At 47.4% G+C, this 26718-nt stretch overlaps 1 protein-coding gene across 1 annotated transcript in view; it reads right to left on the bottom strand.

The window, feature by feature from the left end:
• Positions 1–322: 322 nt before the first annotated feature.
• LOC121576381 (leucine-rich repeat-containing protein 17) overlaps positions 323–26718 on the bottom strand; it is a 47296-nt gene continuing 20900 nt past the window's right edge. The window contains exons 6-8 of the mRNA XM_041889470.2: positions 9089–9244; positions 2285–2426; positions 323–2140 (exon numbers count right to left, since the gene is read on the bottom strand). Of these exons, the coding sequence (XP_041745404.2) occupies positions 1879–2140; positions 2285–2426; positions 9089–9244 (560 nt within the window). The 3' untranslated portion in view covers positions 323–1878. The remainder of the gene's footprint in view (positions 2141–2284; positions 2427–9088; positions 9245–26718) is intronic.

Below are 26718 nucleotides of genomic sequence, written 5' to 3' on the forward strand. Positions count from 1 at the left end.
GGTTAAAAGTGTCTATTTAGTGTTGATACGTTTAGCTGCCAGTGCCAATAATACATATTTGAAAACAATAACTTTATGCCTATTTTTGTTGATTTCGTGCACAGGCATAATTATAGCATTGAACTCGAGGAACTCCATTCAAGAGAGAATACTGTAGAAAGAGAGAGACTAGCTAAATTCGTTAACTGCTAGTGTGTATTAGCTACAACTCTCCTCATGTTCATGAGCCGACATAACAGGAGGCAGGAATGGTGGCTCCCATAGACATACTGTAAGGTCAGTCAACATGAACACACAACAATAATTCACAAGGGCTACATAGTGAACATAACAAATACAACTGTTTATTATGGATTCTCATAACAATTAAATTGGCATACGCTACGCAGTGTATGTGAATTGAAGCTCTCTACTCTCGCACGCAAATGTCGACACCATTGACGGTGTGGTTTCGGGTTAATTCCTATTTTCTCTCATTCACTCATGCATTCTATTTCCAGCATTCGCGCGCTTTAAAAAACGCTTTTCGTTTGAATTGGGTTTATGTGGATGGAATGACTCTCTCTCTCTCTTCCTCTGGATTATAGTGTTATTGGACTAATTTCTGAAAGAAGTTACCCCATAATAACAAGTTCCCCTGTATGTTTAATGTCTGCTGGTCAAGCACATTTTTTGTGATTTGTTTTCGATTTGGAGGGCCAGGGGTGTAACCGCAGGGAAACTAATCAGCAGTGGTTCATGTTTAGTGTGAGGGGATATGCTAGGAAATGGGTCATATAAAAATAAATGCGTACTAATAATAATAATAATAATAATAATAATAATAATAATAATATACAGGACTGTATCGTCTGTGACCACCCCTGTAGGCATTTAGCAGTTACAGAGTATTTTCAATTATTATTTTTGTTAATTACAACAACAAAAAAGTAACCTTTATTTAATTCTTATTTACAATGACGGCATACACCGGCCAGACCCGAACGACGCTGAGCCAATGTGCGCCGCCCTATGGGACTCCCAATCACGGCCGGTTGTGATAAAGCCTAGAATCGAACCAGGGTTTTTGTACTGATGCGCAAGCACTGAGATGCAGTGCCTTACACAGTTGCGCCACACGAGCCGGAGTAGTTCTGTCACCAAGGCTTATTTCTTGGCAGAGATTACTATGCTTTTAAAAAAATCAAACATCTCGCCAAATAAATATTCCAGGGCTGTGACTATGTTTGGGAAAGGAGCAGGGCTCCTAAATGCTTTGTTGACACTTCAGACAGTTTTGTCTGTTTTTTAGTCAGTTTGTAATGGAAAAATCTTAATATAATTGTGGGAAATAGCAAGAGGAATGGAGGCAAAGAGATTGTTCTGCTGTGTTCTCTCAATATGAAATGGATTCAGACTGACTCACAATGGGAGTGCAAACGGCATAAACGCATGGGTGAAACGTTTGAATAGACTTGCAGTAAATCAAGGCCTACAGACTAATGCCCCATTTATCTAGAGTCTTGAATGCTGGTCACCTCATATTCTGTTTATATACTGTTGTTTACTCACTGTGTATGTATTTACTGTATTCTCGACATAGCTCACCCTAATATACCTACTACTGTACATACTGTTTTATTTTCCAAATGATATACTGTCTATACACACCACATTTATATTCTGGATTCTCATACATGCTCACTCCAATATATCTACTTGGATTGTTATTTCTTGATTTCTTGTTTAGATTTTTTGGGACAAAGCATGAACAACAATATTGAACAAAGTTAAGAGTTTTTACCATCTGATACAGAATGAATTTGAATGCTCTATAAAAGGAAGACAAATTATTTAAAGGTGTTTAAGATGTCAGTCATTCCATCCTGGGGTGGTTGTTTAATTCAACCTGGTGATGTGGTATTTCTGCGGTCCTCTCAGATGTGCCGGCTCCACCTCCTCTAGCTCCCCCTGCAGCTCCGTAGATGTGTTCCACAATTCCGGATCCGTCTGGCCGTATTCTGTCTGGCTGCAGGCTCTGTTGTAGGAGTGGACATAGTCCTCCACACTCTTTCCTTTGAGCTCAGAAGGGGAGTGGCACAGCAGGCCAGAGTGGGTCACCCCTGGGTGCAGACGTAGCCAGTACACCAGGTAGTGGATGCTGGAATATTGATGTATCTATTTATTTCATGGTTTATTTCAAGGGACAGGCCCATTTGAAACATTGACACATTGAATGATCCACGGTCAAATGCATTGTACCTGTAATTAGTTGTTAGCTAACTCTAATAGTAGTGCTACCCACCTGTAGTCACAGACCCAGGGGTTTCCCCCCAGCCTTAGTAGGGACAGGAAATAGAGGTCTTCTAGAACACCATAGTGGAAGAAGTGCAGGCTGTTGTTAGAAAGGTCCAACTCACGGAGGTGGAGAAGGCCAGACAGGGAGGCTGAGAGGGAGAGAATTATGATTATCATCATTAGTAAGGTCAAACTACACTGAACAAAAATATAAACACAACATGTAAAGTGTTGGTCCGATGTTTCATGAGCTGAAATAAAAGATCCCAGAAATGTTCCATACACACAAAAAGCTTATTTCTCTCAAATGTTGTGTACAAATTTGTTTACATCCCTGTTAGTGAGCATTTCTCCTTTGCCAAGATAATCCATCCACCTGACAGGTGTGGCATATCAAGAAGCTGATTAAACAGCATGATCATTACACAGGTGCACCTTGTGCTAGGGACAATAAAAGGCCACTCTAAAATTTGTAGTTTTGTCACACAACACAATGCAACAGATGTCTCAAGTTTTGAGGGAGCGTTCAATTGGCATGCTGATAGCAGGAATGTCCACCAGAGCTGTTGCCAGAGAATTTAATGTTCATTTCTCTACCATAATGTCACGATTTAACTAGATATGAACCCAAATGCAGACAACTACACCGAGCCAGAGAAGGTTTATTTACAAAAGTTCAATTTGTCCAGGTTTCCAATAATAGGGGAAGAGCAAGTCCAGGTTAACAGGGAGGGTAACAGATCCAGGTTCAGAGCAGGAGTGGTACCGTAACGTCCTAGTGTCCGTGGTGAGTCCAAAAGGAAGGTCCGGTAGTGGTAAGCAGGATGGTGGTGGCAGGAGTGAAGCGGAGGCAGGAGTCAGGTTCCAATAATCTGTGGCACAGGAGAAAAGTAACTAGAACAGGCCAAAAACACAAAGGGCGAAAACAAGCAGGTTGAGTCAACAGCGAAACTAACATGGTAGTCTTGACTATGATCTGACGATGAGTGGCAAGTTTGACCGGGTCTTAAAGGCTGAGGTGATTATGGTGAATGAGCTGCAGCTGGAACCCTGACTCCCGCACACCAGACTTCACTCCTGCAATCAAGGACAGACAGAGGGGAGGGAGAGAGCGAGCTACCTAGCAGCAGTAGGCCTAACAGTACCCCCCCCTCTACGGACGCCACCTGGCGGCCGACAGGGTTTATCGGGATGTAACCTATGAAATTCATGGACCAGAGCAGGATCCACAATGAAGCTCCTGGGCACCCAGGAACGTTCCTCAGGACCATAACCCTCCCAATCCACCAGGTACTGGAAACCACGACCCCGGCGGCGAACATCCAGAAGTCGCCGGACAGTGTAGACAGGACCCCCACCCACGATCCTGGGCGGAGGAGGGGGACGAGAGGGCGGGCACAGAGGGCTAACAGACACAGGCTTAATCTGTGAAACATGAAAAGTGGAATGAACCCGTAGGGAGGCAGGAAGCTGTAGCTTAACTGCGCAGGGGTTAACAATAGACAGTATCTTGAACGGTCCTATAAAACGCGGCGCCATCTTCTTAGACTCCACTTTCAATGGAAGATCACGTGACTTAAGCCATACCTCTTGACCAGGAGAGTAACCGGGAGCCTGGGACCGGTGACGGTTGGCTTGCCTCTGCATGTATGACGAAGCTCAGGACAGAGCTACCCTGGCCTTCCTCCAGACCTTGAAGCAGCGGCGCATGTGGGACTGCACCGAGGGTACCGCCAGTTCCCTCTCTTGAGAAGGGAACAGGGGAGGTTGATAACCCAGAGCACACAGAAAGGGAGACAAACCAGAGGAAGCGTTAGTCAAGGTGTTATGAGCATATTCCACCCAGGGGAGCATGGAGCTCCATGACCCAGGGTTAGACCCTGTGACACAGCGGGGAGCGGTCTCCATCTCCTGGTTCGCTCTCTCGGCTTGCCCGTTGGTCTGGGGATGATATCCCGAGGACAGGCTGGATGTGATGCCCAAAGCTTTACAGAACGCCTTCCATACCTGGGAGACAAACTGGGGACCCCTGTCAGAGACAATATCAGAGGGTAAACCATGAGAGCGGAACACATGTTCAACCAAAATATCAGCCGTCTCTCTGGCCGTGGGCAGTTTAGGTAGAGCCAAAAAATGAGCGAACTTAGAAAAACGATCAATCACAGTAAAAATGACAGTCTTTCCGGACGAGGGGGGAAGTCCAGTGACAAAATCCATGGCAATGTGCGACCAGGGCCGGCTGGGTATTGGCAGAGGTCGTAGATGACCAGCGCTGGCCTGGGTGGAGTTTTTACTTCGTGCACATACCGTACAAGCAGCAATGAAGGCTCGAGTGTCCGCCTCCATCCTGGGCCACCAGAACTTCCGTCGCACAAAGTCAAAGGTCCGCGTAACTCCAGGGTGACAGGTAAGGGGAGACGAGTGAGCCCACTGAAGTACCTGGGAGCGAACAGCCTCAGGGACAAACAACCGGTTAGGAGGACCCCTCCCAGGGTCAGCTTGATGATGTTGAGCCTGTCTAACAATCCCCTCGATGTCACATGTGATGGCCGCAATACTGCAGGTAGGAGGCAAGATGGGTTCAGGGTTATTACCAGTATCAACAGCCGAATGAACACGAGACAGGGCGTCAGGCTTGACGTTGCGTGACCCAGGACGGTAAGACAGAGAAAAATTGAATCTCCCAAAAAATAGTGCCCACCTGGCTTGACGGGGGTTGAGCTGCTTCGCTGACTGGATGTATGCCAGATTCTTATGATCCGTCCAAACGATGAAGGGTTGTTCCGCCCCCTCCAACCAATGCCGCCACTCCTCGAGAGCCAGCTTAACGGCGAGCAGTTCACGATTGCCAACATCATAATTCCTCTCTGCCTGAGAAAGTTTCCTTGAAAGAAAAGCACAGGGATGCAGTTTGTTATCTTCAGGAGAACGTTGTGACAACACCGCACCTACCCCAGTGTCGGATGCATCCACCTCTACGACAAACTGGCGGTCGGGGTCCGGCTGCATCAGAATGGGAGCCGAGGCGAAGCGATGTTTCAGTTCTTCTAACGCTGATTCGGCCTCTTCATTCCAAGCGAACGGTCGTGAGATGGAGGTGAGAGCGGTGAGTGGCGCCGCAATGCGGCTGTAGTCCTTGATGAACCTCCTGTAGAAGTTCGCAAACCCCAGGAATCGTTGAAGTTGTTTGCGGGTGGAGGGGGCTGGCCAGTCCGTGACAGCAGAGATCTTAGCTGGGTCCATCCGCAACTCCCCCTGAGCTATTATGTAACCCAAAAAAAGAGGTCTCAGACACATGAAACTCACATTTCTCCATCTTCACAAATAGCTTGTTCTCCAACAACCTTTGCAACACCTGGCGCACATGCAGTTCATGTTCCTGGGAGGACTCAGAGAAAATCAGGATATCATCCAGATAGACAAAAACAAAACGATTCAACATGTCCCGAAGGACATCGTTCACTAGTGCCTGAAAAACAGCAGGGGCATTAGACAACCCAAAAGGCATGACCAGATACTCAAAATGTCCCAAGGGTGTGTTGAAGGCAGTCTTCCATTCATCACCTTTACGAATGCGCACCAGGTGATACGCATTTCGTAGATCCAGTTTGGTAAAGATCGTTGCACCATGTAGGAGGGGAAAAGCAGAATTAATTAAAGGCAGAGAATATTTGTTCTTAATGGTGATGTTGTTAAGTCCACAGAAATCAATACAGGGTCTGAGGGTCTTATCCTTCTTTCCAACAAAAAAGAATCCTGCTCCTACAGGTGACGAGGAAGGACGAATAATACCTGCCGCCAAGGAGTCCCGAATGTAGTTCTCCATAGCCTCCGTCTCCGGGCGGGAGAGATTGTACAGGCGACTGCTGGGGAGAGGGGCTCCTGGCTGGAGGTCAATGGCGCAGTCGTAAGGCCGGTGAGGAGGAAGAGAAGTAGCTCTGTGTTTGCAGAAAACGGATGCCAGGTCATGATACACGTCAGGGACAGCAGAGAGATCCATGGACTCCAGTGGAGGTTGAGGCACAGTGCTGGCAGGGGTCTGAGCAGAACACAAACAATTCACATGACAAAATGTGCTCCATGAAACAATTCTACCTGTCACCCAATCAATGTGTGGATTGTGTCTTATGAGCCAGGGGATACCAAGGACCAGGGGAGTCTGAGGGCAGTCAATGATGTGAAACTGAATGTTCTCCTGATGATTACCCGACACTCTGAGACAAACAGGCACAGTCTGATGAGTAGTACGGGTCAACAATTGTCCATTTAGACCCTTAGCCTGCAGCGGATGGTCCATAGGTACAGTCTCTAAATCCATTTGTTGAGCCAACTCTCGATCCAAAAAGCTTTCATCGGCACCAGAGTCAACCAGCGCACTAACAGGGAAATCCTGGGACTGCCACTGGAGGGATGCCTGGAGCAGAATGCGGGGAGAAGAGGAAGAATCCGCTGCTCGGCTCACCAAAACTTCTCCCATTAATGATGAGCCGGCCCTTTTCCCGGACGAACTGGGCAGGAAGGAACGAAATGACCAGCTTCTCCACAATACAGGCAGACCCGAGCCTGAATACGACGTGCCCGCTCCTCTGAGGACAACCGTGCACGACCCACCTCCATGGCTTCGGATTCAGTGCTCCTAGTATCGACTCGGGAAGACTCGGCCCTCTCCTTAGGGAAGAGGCGGGAGGAGTTGGTTGACGACAGACAGGTTGCTTGGAACTACCACTCCTCTCCCGGCGGCGCTCCCGAATCCGATTATCCAACCTGATGGTGAGTGAAATAAGATTATCTAGCGTAGGCGATTCATCATATGACACCAATTCATCCTTCAAGGTCTCAGCCAAAGCATTAATGAACACTCCTTGTAATGCCTCGTCATTCCAACCACTCACTGCCGCTAAAGTTCGAAACTCCACTGCCATCTCCGCCACACTGCGAGACCCCTGCCGAAGAGACAACAAACGTTTAGCAGCCTCCTTGCCCCGTACGGGGTGGTCGAAAACCTTCCTCATCTCAGTGGTGAAGGCAACGTAAGCGTTGCAAATGTCCGACTGGCTCTCCCAGACAGCAGATCCCCAGGAACGAGCGGAACCGCTAGTAGAGTTGATAAGGTAGGCAATACGGGCTCTTTCGGAGGCGTAGGTGAGGGGCTGTTGTTCAAACACCAACGAGCACTGAGTCAAAAAATCACCACAGGTTCCCATGTTCCCGTCATAGCGCTCTGGAGCAGGAACAAAAGGCTCTCTGAGCTGGGCTGGAGGGGCAAGAAAAACAGGCGGAGCAGGAGAAGGAGCAGTTTGTATGCCATGCACGAGGGGTGCATTATTAACTTGAGTAGTAAGGGCAGACACTTGATTGGTGAGTAACTGAACCTGATTAAGCAGCACCTGACTGTTCTCAGAAATAGTCTTAAACAAGGTATCATGTTGGCCAAGTAAAATGCCCTGATTGGCTATGGCAGTCCGAATCTGAGTGCACTCTGGGGTGGTATCCGAGCTACTGTCTGCTGGGTTCATGTTGGTCAGATCATACTGTCACGATTTAACTAGATATGAACCCAAATGCAGACAACTACACCGAGCCAGAGAAGGTTTAACAGGTTTATTTACAAAAGTTCAATTTGTCCAGGTTTCCAATAATAGGGGAAGAGCAAGTCCAGGTTAACAGGGAGGGTAACAGATCCAGGTTCAGAGCAGGAGTGGTACCGTAACGTCCTAGTGTCCGTGGTGAGTCCAAAAGGAAGGTCCGGTAGTGGTAAGCAGGATGGTGGTGGCAGGAGTGAAGCGGAGGCAGGAGTCAGGTTCCAATAATCTGTGGCACAGGAGAAAAGTAACTAGAACAGGCCAAAAACACAAAGGGCGAAAACAAGCAGGTTGAGTCAACAGCGAAACTAACATGGTAGTCTTGACTATGATCTGACGATGAGTGGCAAGTTTGACCGGGTCTTAAAGGCTGTGATTATGGTGAATGAGCTGCAGCTGGAACCCTGACTCCCGCACACCAGACTTCACTCCTGCAATCAAGGACAGACAGAGGGGAGGGAGAGAGCAGAGAGAGAGCTACCTAGCAGCAGTAGGCCTAACACATAAGCCGTTTTTAGAGAATTTGGCAGTACGTCCAACCGGCCTCACAACCGCAGACCACGTGTGTGGCGTTGTGTTGGCGAGCGGTTTGCTGATGTCAACGTTGTGAACCGAGTGCCCCATGGTGGCGGTGGGGTTATGGTATGGGCCGGCATATGCTTCAGACAACGAACCCAATTGCATTTTATCGATGGCAATTTGCACAGAAATACCGTGACGAGATCGTGAGGCCTATTTTCTTTAAGGTGTCTGTGACCAACCGATGCACATCTGTATTCCTAGTCATGTGAAATTCATAGATTAGGGCCTAATCAATTTATTGACTTATTTCCTTATATGAACTGTAACTCAGTAAAATCGTAAAAATTGTTGTATGTTGCGATTTGTATTTTTGTTCAGTATAATATTTTCTTCCCTTTTTTAAGTACTTCCAAGACTGTCCTGTGGACAGTTCTCTGGCAACGCGAATGCTTCAAACCTCCCATATGTTATTAATCAGTTGATGGGATACACAACTGTGCTTGTTTATATGTTTCTCTTGGATATCACAGTGAATAGTAAACATATGGTTTTCATTTATCCATGATCTGGAAATGGAATATTCTACCCGTCTGACTCCCACTCATAACAGGTTGATATGATCATCAGGCTTTCTGTCTCTCTGCCTCTTTCTCTCTCACTCTCACTCTCACACTCACTCACTCACTCTCTCACTTACACACACACACCTGTGTCGATGTCCTTCAAGTTGTTGTGGCTGAGATTGAGTGACCTCAGGCAGCTGGCCTCCACAAAGTCTCTGGCCTTCAGGCGCCGGAGGGAATTTTGGGACAGGTCCATGTGAACCATGTCCCCTGGGATGTCTGCAGGAACCTCCACCAGATCTAGAGACCGAGAGGGTAATGGGGGAGATAACAGAGAGAGTTGATGGGTGATAGTCAGTTTCTGTCATAATTGTTTTTCCAAAGTTTCCTCTCTAACAGATCGGCATGGAACAAGATGGCTGTAGTTAAAGGGGCAATCTGCAATTGCTACATACATTTTTGGACTTGTGAATTAATGGTATGTACCCATTGTTTCTTGAAGAATATAACTTCTAAACGCCTCATGAGCTTAGTTCAACTGTCGTACCCCATCAGAACCCAAAATATAGGCTTGTTTTACTCCAATGTTTGTAAACAATGTAAATGTAAATCAAACACTATATAGCCTAGAAACATGTTAGAAACTATAATTGTTATATAATAGATAGTCAGTCTTTGCATCCATAGCTCTGTCTGAATTTGAGTAGTTATATTTCTCCAGCCCCATCCCTCAGCTTTTTATCGAAACAGGGGCGGGGACTTGGCTTTGTTATTGTTTCAACTGCTGATCGCCACTTTAAAGACCCACTTCAGGTTTTTTGGGAAAAATTGATTTTTCCAGCTAAGTATTGATAATATCCAAGGAGTTCCTGAAGGAATTGTTTTCCAGTTATCCTGTATTGATGATTTATATAGGCAGGACTGGGACACCCAAAGGTAAACCCTAGAGGAGGGACAGATGGAAAACTGGTAGGGAGACAGTTTGAAACTCTGCTAGCATTGCACAAAGCATCCCCTGGTGCCCTGACAATGGCTCAGTCCTTGATTTATACTGGTTCAGTTTCTCCCAAAATTAAATTAAGACGTTGTTGTTATTGTTTCAGAGGGATTTTAGTCTGTTAATGAATCTGATTTGGCCAATAGATTGCTGATCCCTTTATAAAGAGAGAGAGGAAGATATGCAGAGTGAGAGGGGGGGAAGAGGGATGGGGATACTGTATATAAGACCGTGGGATTAAGTCGAAGAGAGTGATAGAGACTGAAAAATAGGAAACCTGCCAGCCGTGATCTCCCTCTCTCCAGCTCTGTCTCTAATTCTATGAATCCTCAGAGGAATGGGGTTTGTCATTCCTGTGGTGTGACGTGGCCTAGTAAGATATTCACGAACATACGTGTTCTCTGGCATACAGAATGGAGTGATTTCTCACATCTGTCCTGTTGTGTTAGTAGCACGTGTTCTAAGTACTAAACCTACACATGCAGAGACACATGTACTAGGCATGGGCACAGTCTAACCATGAATCCACGTCAAGACATACATCTCTTTTCATCATTTCCTGTTGAACGCGGAACGAGGGAGAGCTCGGTTTGTTGTTTTGGAAAGTTTGTTGTTTTAAAAGTGTATTGGACATTTTCTTAGTAGTTTGCTAACTTTTTTATTTGGATCCCACAACGCAGTTGGCATCAGTTGCTGGGACTGCTACTCTCTGTCCAGTGATCCTGCTGACCAAGGCCGGGTCTGATGAGCTATTTGGCGTAGCAGCTAGCCTAGCTGCTAGCTAGCTAGCTGCCTATCAAGCTAGCTGGGTTTCTTGAGGGCTTGAAAGTAGCCCGCAAAGCGGTTAGCCATTGTGGCTGGGACCGCGGATTGTCCTGGGTTTGTGGCTGTCTAGAGCCCTGCTGTTTGTTGTTTTCAATCTTCCCTGTGACCTGCCCTGTCTGGAACTGCGAGGAGTAACAGTGTAACCTACGTTGCTAGCTACCATGACAAAGACCAAAGCCGGCCGGTGTACCGTTGAGGACAGTGGTGTCTCTATCACAGGTGAAGGGTCTTTTAAATGAACAAAAATAGTTCTACAAGCAGTTGTTACAACAACAAGAAAATAGCTTCAAGTCAGTCAATCAGTTCTGTGTGTGAATCCATGATAACAATGATGGATAAATCAAACTATCTCGAGGGACAATCAAGGCGGAATAACATGGTTGTGGACGGAATTGCACAATCTCCACAGACGGAGTCTGAGGACAAAGTGAGGGAAATGATCTCTGAGAAATTGAAGATTGACCACAGGAAGATTGAGGTGGAGCGCGCCCACAGGACTGGAAAACCCACCACCGGCCCAGGTGACAGGCCCAGGCCGATAGTGGTCAAGTTCCTGAGGTTCAAGGACAAGATAGCTGTTCTGGAAAGAGCCAATAACTTGAGAGGAACGTATATCTTCCTCAACGAGGACTATCCTGAAGCTGTGCGCCAGAAGAGGAAATAACTTATCCCAGCCATGAAAGCTGCCAGAGCGCGTGGGGACATTGCTTACATCCACTATGACAGGTTCATTGTCCATCCTCCCTCCCAGAAGCCTGGAAGGGATGAGCGAGCCAAGCCTATGGGTTCGTAGCTTCAACCCCACACACACACACCAATTGATTAATGGACTGCTGAATGTATATGTATTTTTTATCTTGCTTTGTTTGCTCTTGCTTTACCATATTATGTCTATCTCTGATAAGCTACCCAGGAAAGAGCTGAAAATAGCCCATATTAATATATGTAGCCTTAGAAAAAAAATAAGGTTAATGAAATCAATATCTTGATATAACATTCATATATTAGCCATTTCTGAGACTCACTTAGATAATTCATTTGATGATACAGCAGTAGCAATACAAGGATATAACATCTATGGAAGAGACAGAAATGCTTATGGGGGAGGTGTTGCTGTATATAGTCAGAGCCATATCCCTGTAATGCTTAGAGAAGATCTTATGTCAAGTGTTACTGAAGTGTTGTGGTTGCAGGTTCACTTGGCACATCTAAAGCCTTTTCTTTTGGGGTGTTGCTATAGTGCTAACAGTCAGTATCTAAGTAATATATGTGAAATGCTTGATAGTGTATGTGATGTAAACAGAGAGGTCTACTTTCTTGGGGACCTGAATATTGACTGGTTTTCATCAAGCTGTCAGCTCAAGAGGAAGCTTCTCACTGTAACCAATGCCTGTAATCTGGTTCAGGTTATTAATCAACCTACCAGGCTGTTTACAAACACTACAGGAACAAGATCATCCACATTTATCGATCACATTTTTACTAATACTGTAGAACTTTGTTCTAAAACTGTATCCGTACCCATTGGATGCAGTGAACACAATATAGTGGCTGTCAGGGGTGCTGAAGGTGGGTGTGGTGCAGGAATCAAGCGCAGGACGCAGAAGCTAAGTCCAAAAGACTTTAGTGAGTTATTCACGTAGTACACGAGAACAATAAGCCCGGAGGCGAAATAAAGGCGCACACAGGCGTCAAACAAAAGGCGCACAAACATGTGCGAAAACCTCTCCAAAAAACGGAGGGAAGATACGTAGCTCAGAACACCAAACAGAGGAGCAATCACACACAACACCATACACACACAACGAGAACTAAATAGGACACTAATGAGGACTAACTAGACACAGGTGTACAACATCAAGACAAAACCAAACGAGCATGAAACATAGATCGGTGGCAGCTAGTACTCCGGGGACGACGACCGCCGAAACCTGCCCGAACAAGGAGGAGGAGCAGCCTCGGCCGAAACCGTGACAGTACCCCCCCCTTGACGCGCGGCCTCGGGGACGACCAGGAGGGCGCGGAGCAGGGCGCGCGGGATGGTCCCGGTGGAACTCCGACAGGAGAGATGGGTCTAGGATGTCCCTCCGCGGCACCCAGCACCGCTCCTCCGGGCCGTACCCCTCCCACTCCACGAGATACTGGAGACCCCCCCATCCGGCGTCTTGAGTCCAAGATGGACCGAACGGTGTACGCCGGAGCCCCCTCGATGTCCAGTGGGGGCGGAGGAGTCTCTCCTATCTCACCTTCCTGGAGTGGACCAGCTACCACCGGCCTGAGAAGAGACACATGGAACGAGGGGTTAATATTCTTATATTCAACAGGTAGATGTAACCTATAACACACCTCGTTCAATCTTCTCAGGACTTTAAAAGGCCCCACAAACCGCCGACCCAGCTTCCGGCAGGGCAGACGGAGGGGTAGGTTTCTGGTAGAGAGCCAGACTCGATCTCCGGGTGCCTACACCGGCCCCTCACTGCGGTGGAGATCGGCGCTCGCCTTGTGACGACGGATGGCCCGCTGCAGGTGGACGTGTGCAGCGTTCCACGTTTCCTCCGAGCGCCTCATCCAATCATCCACCGCAGGGGCCTCGATCTGGCTCTGCTGCCAAGGTGCCAGAACCGGCTGGTAACCTAACACACATTGGAAGGGGGTTAGGTTGGTAGAGGAGTGGCGGAGAGAGTTCTGGGCCATCTCGGCCCAGGGAATGTACCGAGCCCACTCCTCAGGCCGGTCCTGGCAATACGACCTCAGAAACCTGCCCACATCCTGGTTGACTCGTTCTACCTGCCCGTTACTCTCCGGGTGGTACCCTGAGGTAAGGCTCACCGAGACCCCCAAACGCTCCATGAACGCTCTCCATACTCGGGAGGTAAACTGGGGGCCTCGATCAGACACTATATCCTCGGGTACCCCGTAATGCCGGAAGACGTGGGTAAATAGTGCCTCTGCAGTTTGTAGGGCAGTAGGAAGACCCGACATAGGGAGAAGACGACAGGCCTTAGAGAACCGGTCCACAACGACCAGGATGGTGGTATTCCCCTGAGAGAGGGGAAGGTCTGTCATAAAATCCACCGAGAGGTGGGACCATGGTCGTTGTGGAACGGGCAGGGGTTGTAACTTACCCCTGGGCAGGTGTCTGGGTGCCTTACACTGGGCGCACACCGAGCAGGAGGAGACATAAACCCTCACATCCCTGGCTAACGTGGGCCACCAGTATTTAGTGCTAAGACAATGCACTGTCCGGCCAATACACGGATGTCCAGAGGAGGGTGACGTGTGAGCCCAGTAAATGAGTCGATCCCGAATCTCGAGCGGAACGTACTTCCGACCCTCAGGACACTGTGGAGGGCTGGGGTCGGTACGCAACGCTCGCTCGATTTCTGCATCGACCTCCCACACCACCGGTGCCACAAGACAAGACTCCGGTAGTATGGGAGTAGGCTCAACGGACCTCTCCTCTGTGTCATACCGCCGGGACAGCGCATCTGCCTTACCATTCTGGGACCCAGGGATTTACGTATTTTAAATACGAACCTGGCGAGAAACATACTCCATCGAGCCTGGCGAGGGTTCAGTCTCCTCGCTGCCCGGATGTACTCCAGGTTCCGATGGTCAGTCAAAATGAGAAAAGGGTGTTGAGCCCCCTCAAGCCAATGCCTCCACACCTTAAGGGCCTGAACTACAGCTAACAGCTCCCTGTCCCCGACGTCATAATTTCGCTCCGCCGGGCCGAGCTTTTTAGAGTAAAAAGCACAGGGGCGGAGTTTAGGTGGCGTGCCGGACCGTTGAGAGAGTATGGCCCCTATACTGGCCTCAGACGCGTCCACCTCGACCTGAAAGGGTAATGCGGGGTCCAGATGCACCAGCACCGGAGCCAACGTAAACAGGTCCTTCAGTCTCCTAAAGGCCCTGTCCGCATCAGCTGACCACTGCAGGCGCACCGGACCCCCTTTCAGAAGGGACGTGATGGGAGCTGCCACCTGTCCAAAACCCCGGATAAACCTCCGGTAGTAATTTGCAAAGCCCAAGAACTGCTGCACCTCTTTGACAGTGGTTGGGGTTTGCCAATTACGCACAGCTGACACACGATCCACCTCCATTCTCACCCCCTGAAGCGGACAACCGATAACCCAAAAAAGGAGACCGACTCCTGGAAAAACAGACATTTCTCTGCCTTGACATATAGGTCGTGCTCCAACAGCCTCCTCAATACACGACGCACCAGGGCTATATGCTCGGCTCGGGTAGACGAGTACACTAGAATGTCATCAATGTACCACGACCACCCCTTGCCCCTGCATATCCCGGAAAATGTCATCTACGAAGGATTGGAAGACTGATGGAGCATTCATCAACCCATATGGCATGACGAGATACTCGAAATGACCTGACGTGGTACTAAACGCTGTTTTCCATTCGTCGCCCTCCCTAATGCGCACCAAGTTATACGCGCTCCTGAGATCCAGTTTTGTGAAAAACCGCGCTCCATGCAATGACTCCATCATGGTCGCAATCAGAGGGAGTGGATAACTGTATTTCACAGTAATCTGATTGAGACCACGGTAATCGATGCACGGGCGCAACCCTCCATCTTTTTCTTCACAAAAAGAAGCTTGAGGAGGCGGGAGAAGTGGAGGGCCGTATGTATCCCTGTCTCAAAGATTCGGCTATGTAAGTTTCCATAGCTTTTCTCTCCTCTTGAGACAAAGGATACACGTGGCTCCGTGGGAGCGCTGCTCCTGCCTGGAGATCAATCGCACAATCCCCCTGTCTATGAGGAGGCAACTGCGTCGCCCTAGCTTTACTAAACACGAGAGCTAAATCCCCATATTCAGGCGGAATGTGCAGTGCGGGCACTTGGTTTGGACTTTCCACCGAAGTCGCCCCTACGGAAACACCCAGACATCGCCCCTCACACTGAGCAGACCACCCATTGAGAGCCCTCTGTTGCCACGAAATAGCAGGGTTATGGGTGCTTAACCAGGGAATTCCCAGCACCACCGGGTACGCAGGAGAGTCGATCAGATACAACTGTATAGTCTCCTCATGACCCCCCTGCGCACACATCCTAAGTGGCGCTGTGACTTCCCTAATCAACCCCGACCCCAACGGGCGGCTATCTAAAGCATGAACGGGAAAAGGCTTGTCAACAGGTAGGAGAGGGATCCCTAAATCTAAACAAAACTTCCGATCAACAAAATTCCCAGCTGCGCCTGAATCTACTAGCGCCTTATGCTGGGAATGAGGTGCAACCTGTGGAAAACAAACAGGTATACAAAAGTGCGCAACAGAGAGCTCTGGGTAAGTGGGGCGTCTACTCACCTGGGAAGGCTCCCCAGTGCGGGGCCTGTTGTCTCCTCCCTCGGGAACCCTCCCCAGCACCTGGCCGCAGTGTGCCCTCCACGACCGCACTTGGTGCAGGGGACAGGCCCCCTCGGGCTCCTCCTCCTCCTTTCTCTAGCGCCAGCACCCCGAGCTCCATAGGGCTCGGCTCGGAGGTGCCGGAGGGTGGAATGGACGGACCCCACTCGGGGACGTCCACGGGTGGCCAGCAGGGTGTCCAGACGGATGGACATATCGACCAACTGGTCGAAGGTGAAATTGGTGTCCCTGCAGGCCAACTCACGTTGAACGTCCTCCCGTAGGCTACATCGAAAATGGTCGATGAGGGCCCGTTCATTCCACCCTGCGTCTGCCGCTAGAGTCCGGAACTCCAGCGCGAACGCCTGTGCGCTCCTCCTCCCCTGTCTCAGGTGGACTAGACGCTCCCCCCGCCCGCTTTGCCCTCAGGTGGATGGTCGAACACGGCCTTGAAGCGACGGGAGAACTCGGCGTAGGAGATGGTGGTGGCGTCCATCCTCCTCCACTCGGCGTTGGCCCATTCCAACGCCTTGCCCGTGAGACAGGAGATGAGGGCGGAAACGCTCTCGTGTCCCGAGGGCACCGGGTGTACAGTGGCCAGGTAGAGCTCCACCTGCAGGAGGAACCCCTGACACCCGGCAGCTGTTCCGTCATACGCCCTCAGGAGCGAGAGCCGAATCCCACTGGGTTCCGTAGCTGGGACTGGTGGACCGGCCGATGGGGGTGGCAGGGTAGGTGGAGGTGTGGGTACCCCTCTGGACTCCCATCGGTGCAGGGTGTTGATGACGTCCTGTAGAGCGGTCCCCAGTTGTCGTATCTGGTCATCCTGGCCGCGGACATGCTCCTCCAGCGACTCAGGCGTGACTGTTGCTCCTGCTGATTCCATTCATTAGGGTGTGTGATTCTGTCAGGGGTGCTGAAGGTGGGTGTGGTGCAGGAATCAAGCGCAGGACGCAGAAGCTAAGTCCAAAAGACTTTAGTGAGTTATTCACGCAGTACACGAGAACAATAAGCCCGGAGGCGAAATAAAGGCGCACACAGGCGTCAAACAAAAGGCGCACAAACATGTGCGAAAACCTCTCCAAACAACGGAGGGAAGATACGTAGCTCAGAACACCAAACAGAGGAGCAATCACACACAACACCATACACACACAACGAGAACTAAATAGGACACTAATGAGGACTAACTAGACACAGGTGTACAACATCAAGACAAAACCAAACGAACATGAAACATAGATCGGTGGCAGCTAGTACTCCGGGGACGACGACCGCCGAAACCTGCCCGAACAAGGAGGAGGAGCAGCCTCGGCCGAAACCGTGACAGTGGCAATATCCAGGAAAGCCAAAGTTCCAAAAGCTGGGCCTAAAATAGTGTATAAGAGATCATACAAAATGTGGATAAAGTTAAAAATATGTGTTGGTCTGGTGTGATTAATAAGGAGCATCCAGACGCTGCACTTGATGAATTTATGAAATGGCTTTTTCCAATTATTGATAAACATGCACCTGTTAAGAAACTGACTGTTAGAACTGTTAAGGTTCCATGGATTGATGAGGAATTGAAAAACTGTATGGTTGAAAGAGATGGGGCAAAGTAGTGGCTAATAAGTCTGACGGCACATCTGACTGGCTGACTTACTGCAAATTGAGAAATTATGTGACTGAACTCAACAAAAAGAAGAAGACACTGTATTATGAAGCCAAGATCAATGATATAAATATAAAACACTTTGGAGTACTTTCAATGAAATGAATGGCAGATGGCTTATTCATCACAAAACCATTTAATGTTGGCAATTATTTTAATGATTACTTCATTGGAAAAGTGGGCAAACTTAGGCAGGAAATGCCAACAACGAACAGTGAGTCATCGTATTCATGCATAAAAAAACAAATAATGAAAGAAAAGCATTGCAAGTTTGAATTTTGTAAAGTTAGTGTGGGAGAGGTGGAAAAAGTATTGTTATCGATCAATAATGACAAACCACCTGGCATTGACAACTTAGATGGAAAGCTACTGAGGATGGTAGCTGACTCTATAACCACTCCTATCTGTCATATCTTTAATCTGAGCTTAGAGGAAAGTCTTTGTCCTCAGGCCTGGAGGGAAGCCAAAGTAATTCCGCTACCCAAGAGTGGTAAAGCTGCCTTTAATGGTTCTAACAGCAAACCTATAAGCTTGCTGCCAGCTCTTAGCAAACAGTTGGAAAAAATTGTGTTTGACCAAATACAATGCTATTTCTCTGTAAACAAACACCTCACAGCACAACGGCTCTCCCCTATTTGACCTAGATAGTTTGTGTGTATGTATTGATATGTAGGCTACGTGTGCCTTTTGTAATTGTATATATATATATATATATATATATATATATATATATATATATATATATATACAGTGAGGGAAAAAAATATTTGATCCCCTACTGATTATGTACGTTTGCCCAATGACAAAGAAATGATCAGTCTATTATTTTAATGGTAGGTTTATTTGAACAGTGAGAGACAGAATAACAACAAAAAAATCCAGAAAAACGCATGTCAAAAATGTTATGAATTGATTTGCATTTTAATGAGGGAAATAAGTATTTGACCTCTCAATCAGAAATATTTCTGGCTCCCAGGTGTCTTTTATACAGGTAACGAGCTGAGATTAGGAGCACACTCTTAAAGGGAGTGCTCCTAATCTAAGCTTGATACCTGTATAAAAGACACCTGTCCACAGAAGCAATCAATCAATCAGATTCCAAACTCTCCACCATGGCCAAGACCAAAGAGCTCTCCAAGGATGTCAGGGACACGATTGTAGACCTACACAAGGCTGGAATGGGCTACAAGACCATCGCCAAGCAGCTTGGTGAGAAGGTGACAACAGTTGGTGCGATTATTCGCAAATGGAAGAAACACAAAAGAACTGTCAATCTCCCTCGGCCTGGGGCTCCATGCAAGATTTTACCTCGTGGAGTTGCAATGATCATGAGAACAATGAGGAATGAGCCCAGAACTACACGGGAGGATCTTGTCAATGATCTCAAGGCAGCTGGGACCATAGTCACCAAGAAAACAATTGGTAACACACTACGCCTTGAAGGACTGAAATCCTGCAGCGCCCGCAAGGTCCCCCTGCTCAAGAAAGCACATATACATGCCCGTCTGAAGTTTGCCAATGAACATCTGAATGATTCAGAGGAGAACTGGGTGAAAGTGTTGTGGTCAGATGAGACCAAAATGGAGCTCTTTGGCATCAACTCAACTCGCCGTTTTTGGAGGAGGAGGAATGCTGCCTATGACCCCAAGAACACCATCCCCACCATCAAACATGGAGGTGGAAACATTATGCTTTGGGGGTGTTTTTCTGCTAAGGGGACAGGACAACTTCACCGCATCAAAGGGACGATGGACGGGGCCATGTACCGTCAAATCTTGGGTGAGAACCTCCTTCCCTCAACCAGGGCATTGAAAATGGGTCGTGGATGGGTATTCCAGCATGACAATGACCCAAAACCCATGGCCAAGGCAACAAAGGAGTGGCTCAAGAAGAAGCATATTAAGGTCCTGGAGTGGCCTAGCCAGTCTCCAGACCTTAATCCCATAGAAAATCTGTGGAGGGAGCTGAAGGTTCGAGTTGCCAAACGTCAGCCTCGAAACTTTAATGACTTGGAGAAGATCTGCAAAGAGGAGTGGGACAAAATCCTTCCTGAGATGTGTGCAAACCTGGTGGCCAACCACAAGAAACGTCTGACCCCTGTGATTGCCAACAAGGGTTTTGCCACCAAGTACTAAGTCATGTTTTGCAGAGGGGTCAAATACTTATTTCCCTCATTAAAATGCAAATCAATTTATAACATTTTTGACATGCGTTTTTCTGGATTTTTTTGTTGTTATTCTGTCTCTCACTGTTCAAATAAACCTACCATTAAAATTATAGACTGATCATTTCTTTGTCAGTGGGCAAACGTACAAAATCAGCAGGGGATCAAATACTTTTTTCCCTCACTGTATATACAGTGGGGAAAAAAAGTATTTAGTCAGCCACCAAATGTGCAAGTTCTCCCACTTAAAAAGATGAGAGAGGCCTGTAATTTTCATCATAGGTACACGTCAACTATGACAGACAAAATGAGAAAAAAAAATCCAGAAAATCACATTGTAGGATTTTTAATTAATTTATTGGCATATGATGGTGGAAAATAAGTATTTGGTCAATAACAAAAGTTTCTCAATACTTTGTTATATACCCTTTGTTGGCAATGACACAGGTCAAACGTTTTCTGTAAGTCTTCACAAGGTTTTCACACACTGTTGCTGGTATTTTGGCCCATTCCTCCATGCAGATCTCCTCTAGAGCAGTGATGTTTTGGGGCTGTCGCTGGGCAACACAGACTTTCAACTCCCTCCAAAGATTTTCTATGGGGTTGAGATCTGGAGACTGGCTAGGCCACTCCAGGACCTTGAAATGCTTCTTACGAAGCCACTCCTTCGTTGCCCGGGCGGTGTGTTTGGGATCATTGTCATGCTGAAAGACCTAGCCACGTTTCATCTTCAATGCCCTTGCTGATGGAAGGAGGGTTTCACTCAAAATCTCACGATACATGGCCCCATTCATTCTTTCCTTTACACGGATCAGTCGTCCTGGTCCCTTTGCAGAAAAACAGCCCCAAAGCATGATGTTTCCAACCCCATGCTTCACAGTAGGTATGGTGTTCTTTGGATGCAACTCAGCATTCTTTGTCCTCCAAACATGACTAGTTGAGTTTTTACCAAAAAGTTATATTTTGGTTTCATCTGACCATATGACATTCTCCCAATCCTCTTCTGGATCATCCAAATGCACTTCAGACGGGCCTGGACATGTACTGGCTTAAGCAGGGGGACACGTCTTGCACTGCAGGATTTGAGTCCCTGGCGGCGTAGTGTGTTACTGATGGTAGGCTTTGTTACTTTGGTCCCAGCTCTCTGCAGGTCATTCACTAGGTCCCCCGTGTGGTTCTGGGATTTTTGCTCACCGTTCTTGTGATCATTTTGACCCCACGGGGTGAGATCTTGCGTGGAGCCCCAGATCGAGGGAGATTATCAGTGGTCTTGTATGTCTTCCATTTCCTAATAATTGCTCCCACAGTTGATTTCTTCAAACCAAGCTGCTTACCTATTGCAGATTCAGTCTTCCCAGCCTGGTGCAGGTCTACAATTTTGTTTTTGGTGTCCTTTGACAGCTCTTTGGTCTTGGCCATTGTGGAGTTTGGAGTGTGACTGTTTGAGGTTGTGGACATGTGTCTTGTATACTGATAACAAGTTCAAACAGGTGCCATTAATACAGGTAACGAGTGGAGGACAGAGGAGCCTCTTAAAGAAGAAGTTACAGGTCTGTGAGAGCCAGAAATCTTGCTTGTTTGTAGGTGACCAAATACTTATTTTCCACCATAATTTGCAAATAAATTCATAAAAAATCCTAAAATGTGATTTTCTTGAAAAAAAAATCTCAATTTGTCTGTCATAGTTGACGTGTACCTATGATGAAAATTACAGGCCTCTCTCATCTTTTTAAGTGGGAGAACTTGCACAATTGGTGGCTGACTAAATACTTTTTTTCCCCACTGTATATATATATATATATATATATATATACACTACCGTTCAAAAGTTTGGGGTCACTTAGAAATGTCCTTATTTTCTAAAGAAAAGAAAAACAAATGTGTCCATTAAAATAACATCAAATTGATCAGAAATGCAGTGTAGACATTGTTAATGTTGTAAATGGCTATTGTAGCTGGAAACGGCAGATTTTTTTTGCAAAGAAAAAGCCATATCTCAGACTGGTGTTTGGCGGGTACTATTTAATGAAGCGGCCAGTTGAGGACCTGTGAGGCATCTGTTTCTCAAACCAGACACTCTAATGTATTTGTCCTCTTGCTCAGTTGTGCACCGGGCCTCTCACTCCTCTTTCTATTCTGGTTAGAGCCAGTTTGCGATGTTCTGTGAAGGGAGTAGTACACAGCGTTGTACGAGATCTTCAGCTTCAAGGCTATTTCTCACATGGAATAGCCTTCATTTCTCAGAACAAGAATAGACTGATGAGTTTCAGAAGAAAGTTATTTGTTTCTGGCCATTTTGAGCCTGTAATCAAACCCACAATTGCTGATGCTCCAGATACTCAACTAGTCTCAAGAAGGCCAGTTTTATTGCTTCTTTAATCAGCACAACAGTTTTCAGCTGTGCTAACATAATTGCAAAAGGGTTTTCAAATTATCAATTAGGCTTTTAAAATGATAAACTTGGATTAGCAAACACAAAGTGCCATTGGAACACAGGACTGATGGTTGCTGATAATGGGCCTCTGTACGCCTATGTAGATATTCCATTACAAATCAGCCATTTCCAGCTACAATAGCCATTTACAACATTAACAATGTCTACACTGTATTTCTGATCAATTTGATGTTATTTTAATGGACAAAAAAATCGCTTTCTTTCGAAAACAAGGACATTTCTAAGTGACACCAAACTTTTGAACGGTAGTGTATGTGTATAGTACCAGTCAAATGTTTGGACACACCTACTCATTCCAGGGTTTTTCTTTATTTTTACTATTTTATACATTGTAGAATAATAGTGAAGACATCAAACCTATGAAATGACACATATGGAATCATGTAGTAACCTAAAAAGTGTTAAACAAATCAAAATATATAGATTCTTCAAGGTTGCCATCCTTTGCCTTGATGACAGCTTTGCACACTCTTGGCATTCTCTCAACCAGCTTCATGTGGTAGTCACCTGGAATGCATTTCAATTAACAGGTGTGCCTTGTTAAAAGTTAATTTGTGAAATGTATTTCCTTCTTAATGCATTTGAGCCAATCAGTTGTGTTGTGACAAGGTAAGGGTGGTATACAGAAGATAGCCCTATTCAGTAAAATACCAAGTATTATGGCAAGAACAGCTCAAATAAGCAAAGAGAAATGACAGTTGATATTACGTTTTTTATACAGGATTAGTTCATGTTTGATAATTGAGAGCTGCATAAGGATTTGCAGGATGAGGACATTCCATGTATTTATTTCTGTCACTGGTGGGTGCCAGAAGGTATGCGGGCCAAGATAGCTGGGGGGCCACTGGTTCTAATCTTAGAAGGAGTATGTGATGGAATATCCTGACTAGGGTGCAACACGATACCATATAGGGTGATCCTATATGTGGCGAGGAGTGACACTCAATAATGGTTGGTAACTGTTGGATAGAATTAGCTTTCAAATAAGCATATAAGATAAGAGATTTACTTTGTTCAGTTAGTTCAGATAGCAATGGGCCACCCACGTGCCATTTGCTATGTGAATCCGGTACCGCAATATTAAATACTTTGAATCAACTCTCCATGTACAGTGGGGAAAAAAGTATTTAGTCAGCCACCAATTGTGCAAGTTCTCCCACTTAAAAAGATGAGAGAGGCCTGTAATTTTCATCATAGGTACACGTCAACTATGACAGACAAAATGAGAAAAAAAATCCAGAAAATCACATTGTAGGATTTTTAATGAATTTATTTGCAAATTATGGTGGAAAATAAGTATTTGGTCAATAACAAAAGTTTCTCAATACTTTGTTATATACCCTTTGTTGGCAATGACACAGGTCAAACGTTTTCTGTACGTCTTCACAAGGTTTTCACACACTGTTGCTGGTATTTTGGCCCATTCCTCCATGCAGATCTCCTCTAGAGCAGTGATGTTTTGGGGCTGTCGCTGGGCAACACAGACTTTCAACTCCCTCCAAAGATTTTCTATGGGGTTGAGATCTGGAGACTGGCTAGGCCACTCCAGGACCTTGAAATGCTTCTTACGAAGCCACTCCTTCGTTGCCCGGGCGGTGTGTTTGGGATCATTGTCATGCTGAAAGACCCAGACACGTTTCATCTTCAATGCCCTTGCTGATGGAAGGAGGTTTTCACTCAAAATCTCACGATACATGGCCCCATTCATTCTTTCCTTTACACGGATCAGTCGTCCTGGTCCCTTTGCAGAAAAACAGCCCCAAAGCATGATGTTTCCACCCCCATGCTTCACAGTAGGTATGGTGTTCTTTGGATGCAACTCAGCATTCTTTGTCCTCCAAACACGACAAGTTGAGTTTTTACCAAAAAGTTATATTTTGGTTTCATCTGACCATATGACATTCTCCCAATCCTCTTCTGGATCATCCAAATGCACTCTAGCAAACTTCAGACGGGCCTGGACATGTACTGGCTTAAGCAGGGGGACACGTCTGGCACTGCAGGATTTGAGTCCCTGGCGGCGTAGTGTGTTACTGATGGTAGGCTTTGTTACTTTGGTCCCAGCTCTCTGCAGGTCATTCACTAGGTCCCCCCGTGTGGTTCTGGGATTTTTGCTCACCGTTCTTGTGATCATTTTGACCCCACGGGGTGAGATCTTGCGTGGAGCCCCAGATCGAGGGAGATTATCAGTGGTCTTGTATGTCTTCCATTTCCTAATAATTGCTCCCACAGTTGATTTCTTCAAACCAAGCTGCTTACCTATTGCAGATTCAGTCTTCCCAGCCTGGTGCAGGTCTACAATTTTGTTTCTGGTGTCCTTTGACAGCTCTTTGGTCATGGCCGTAGTGGAGTTTGGAGTGTGACTGTTTGAGGTTGTGGACAGGTGTCTTTTATACTGATAACAAGTTCAAACAGGTGCCATTAATACAGGTAACGAGTGGAGGACAGAGGAGCCTCTTAAAGAAGAAGTTACAGATCTGTGAGAGCCAGAAATCTTGCTTGTTTGTAGGTGACCAAATACTTATTTTCCACCATAATTTGCAAATAAATTCATTAAAAATCCTACAATGTGATTTTCTGGATTTTTTTTTCTCAATTTGTCTGTCATAGTTGACGTGTACCTATGATGAAAATGACAGGCCTCTCTCATCTTTTTAAGTGGGAGAACTTGCACAATTGGTGGCTGACTAAATACTTGTTTTCCCCACTGTAAGTGTTTAACTATTCTCTTGCATCCTGAATTGCTTGATACAGGAGAAAATCATTATAACAACAGTCCATCATTACTTTAAGACAAATTTCAAGAACTTTGAAAGTTTCTTCAAGTGCAGTCGCAAAAACCGTCAAGCGCTATGATGAAACTGGCTCTCATGAGGACCGCCACAGGAAAGGAAGACCCAGAGTGTCACGCCCTGACTCAGGGGACTCGTATATGTTGAGTCAGGGTGTGTATATTCTTTGTTGTGTATTATCTATGTGGTTTATCTAGATGTGTATTTCTATGTTGGCCGGTGTGGTTCCCAATCAGAGGCAGCTGTCGCTCGTTGTCTCTGATTGGGGACCATACTTAGGCAGCCTATTGGCACTGTCAAGTTGTGGGATCTTGTTCCGTGTAAGGTATGTTGTGTGTTCTACCTTGGACTTCACGTTTCGGTTGTTGTTTTGTCGTTGTCTTTATAAGTTAATAAACATGTACGTATATCACGCTGCGCCTTGGTCTGACCCGTCATTCAACGAACGTGACAGAAGATCCCACCAAACGAGGACCAAGCAGCGTGCCCAGGCGGAGCAAATAGCCATGTCACAGGTGGGCAATTTGTGGTCATGGGAAGAGATATTTGCGGGGAGAGGACCATGGTTTAAGGTAGATGGAAGCCCGAGAAGCAGCCCCAAGAAAATGTTTGGGGGGGGCACATGGGGTGGTTGGCGGAGCCTAGTGTCAGAGCAGAGCCAACTCCCCGTACTCACGCGAGGAAGTGTATGACTGGGCAGGCTCCGTGTTATGCGGAGCTACGTACTGTGTCGGCAGTGCGCCGGCACAGTCCTGTACGTCCTGTGCTTGCACCACGCACGTGCCGTGCGAAGATGGGCATCCAGCCAGGACGGGGTGTGCCGGCTCAACGCTCCTGGTCTCCAGTACGCCTCCTCGGTCCCGCATATCCTGCGCCGGTTCTACGAACTGTATCACCAGTGCGCGTGCACAGCCTAGTGCGTCCTGTGCTGATGCCTCACACATACTGTGCGGAAGTAGGCATCCAGCCAGGACGGGTTGTGCCAGCTCTCCGCTCCAGACCTCCAGTCTTCCTCCACAGTCCGGTCCGGCCTGTTCCTGCTCCTCGCACCGAGCCAGTGGTGCGCGTCGCCAGTCCAGCCCGGCCTGTTCCTGCTCCTCGCACCGAGCCAGTGGTGCGCGTCCCCAGTCCGGCCCGGCCTGTTCCTGCTCCTCGCACCGAGCCAGTAGTGCGCGTCGCCAGTCCGGCCCGGCCTGTTCCTGCTCCTCGCACCGAGCCAGTGGTGCGCGTCGCCAGTCCGGCCCGGCCTGTTCCTGCTACTCGCACCGAGCCAGTGGTGCGCGTCGCCAGTCCGGCCCGCCTGTTCCTGCTCCTCGCACCGAGCCAGTGGTGCGCGTCGCCAGTCCGGCCCGGCCTGTTCCTGCTCCTCGCACCGAGCCAGTGGTGCGCATCGCCAGTCCGGCCTGTTCCTGCTCCTCGCACCGAGCCAGTGGTGCGCGTCGCCAGTCCGGCCCGGCCTATTCCTGTTCCTGCTCCTCGCACCGAGCCAGTGGTGCGCGTCGCCAGTCCAGCCCGGCCTGTTC

This window comes from Coregonus clupeaformis, chromosome 11, assembly GCF_020615455.1.
Source record: "Coregonus clupeaformis isolate EN_2021a chromosome 11, ASM2061545v1, whole genome shotgun sequence".
Classification (NCBI taxonomy): Eukaryota; Metazoa; Chordata; class Actinopteri; order Salmoniformes; family Salmonidae; genus Coregonus; species Coregonus clupeaformis.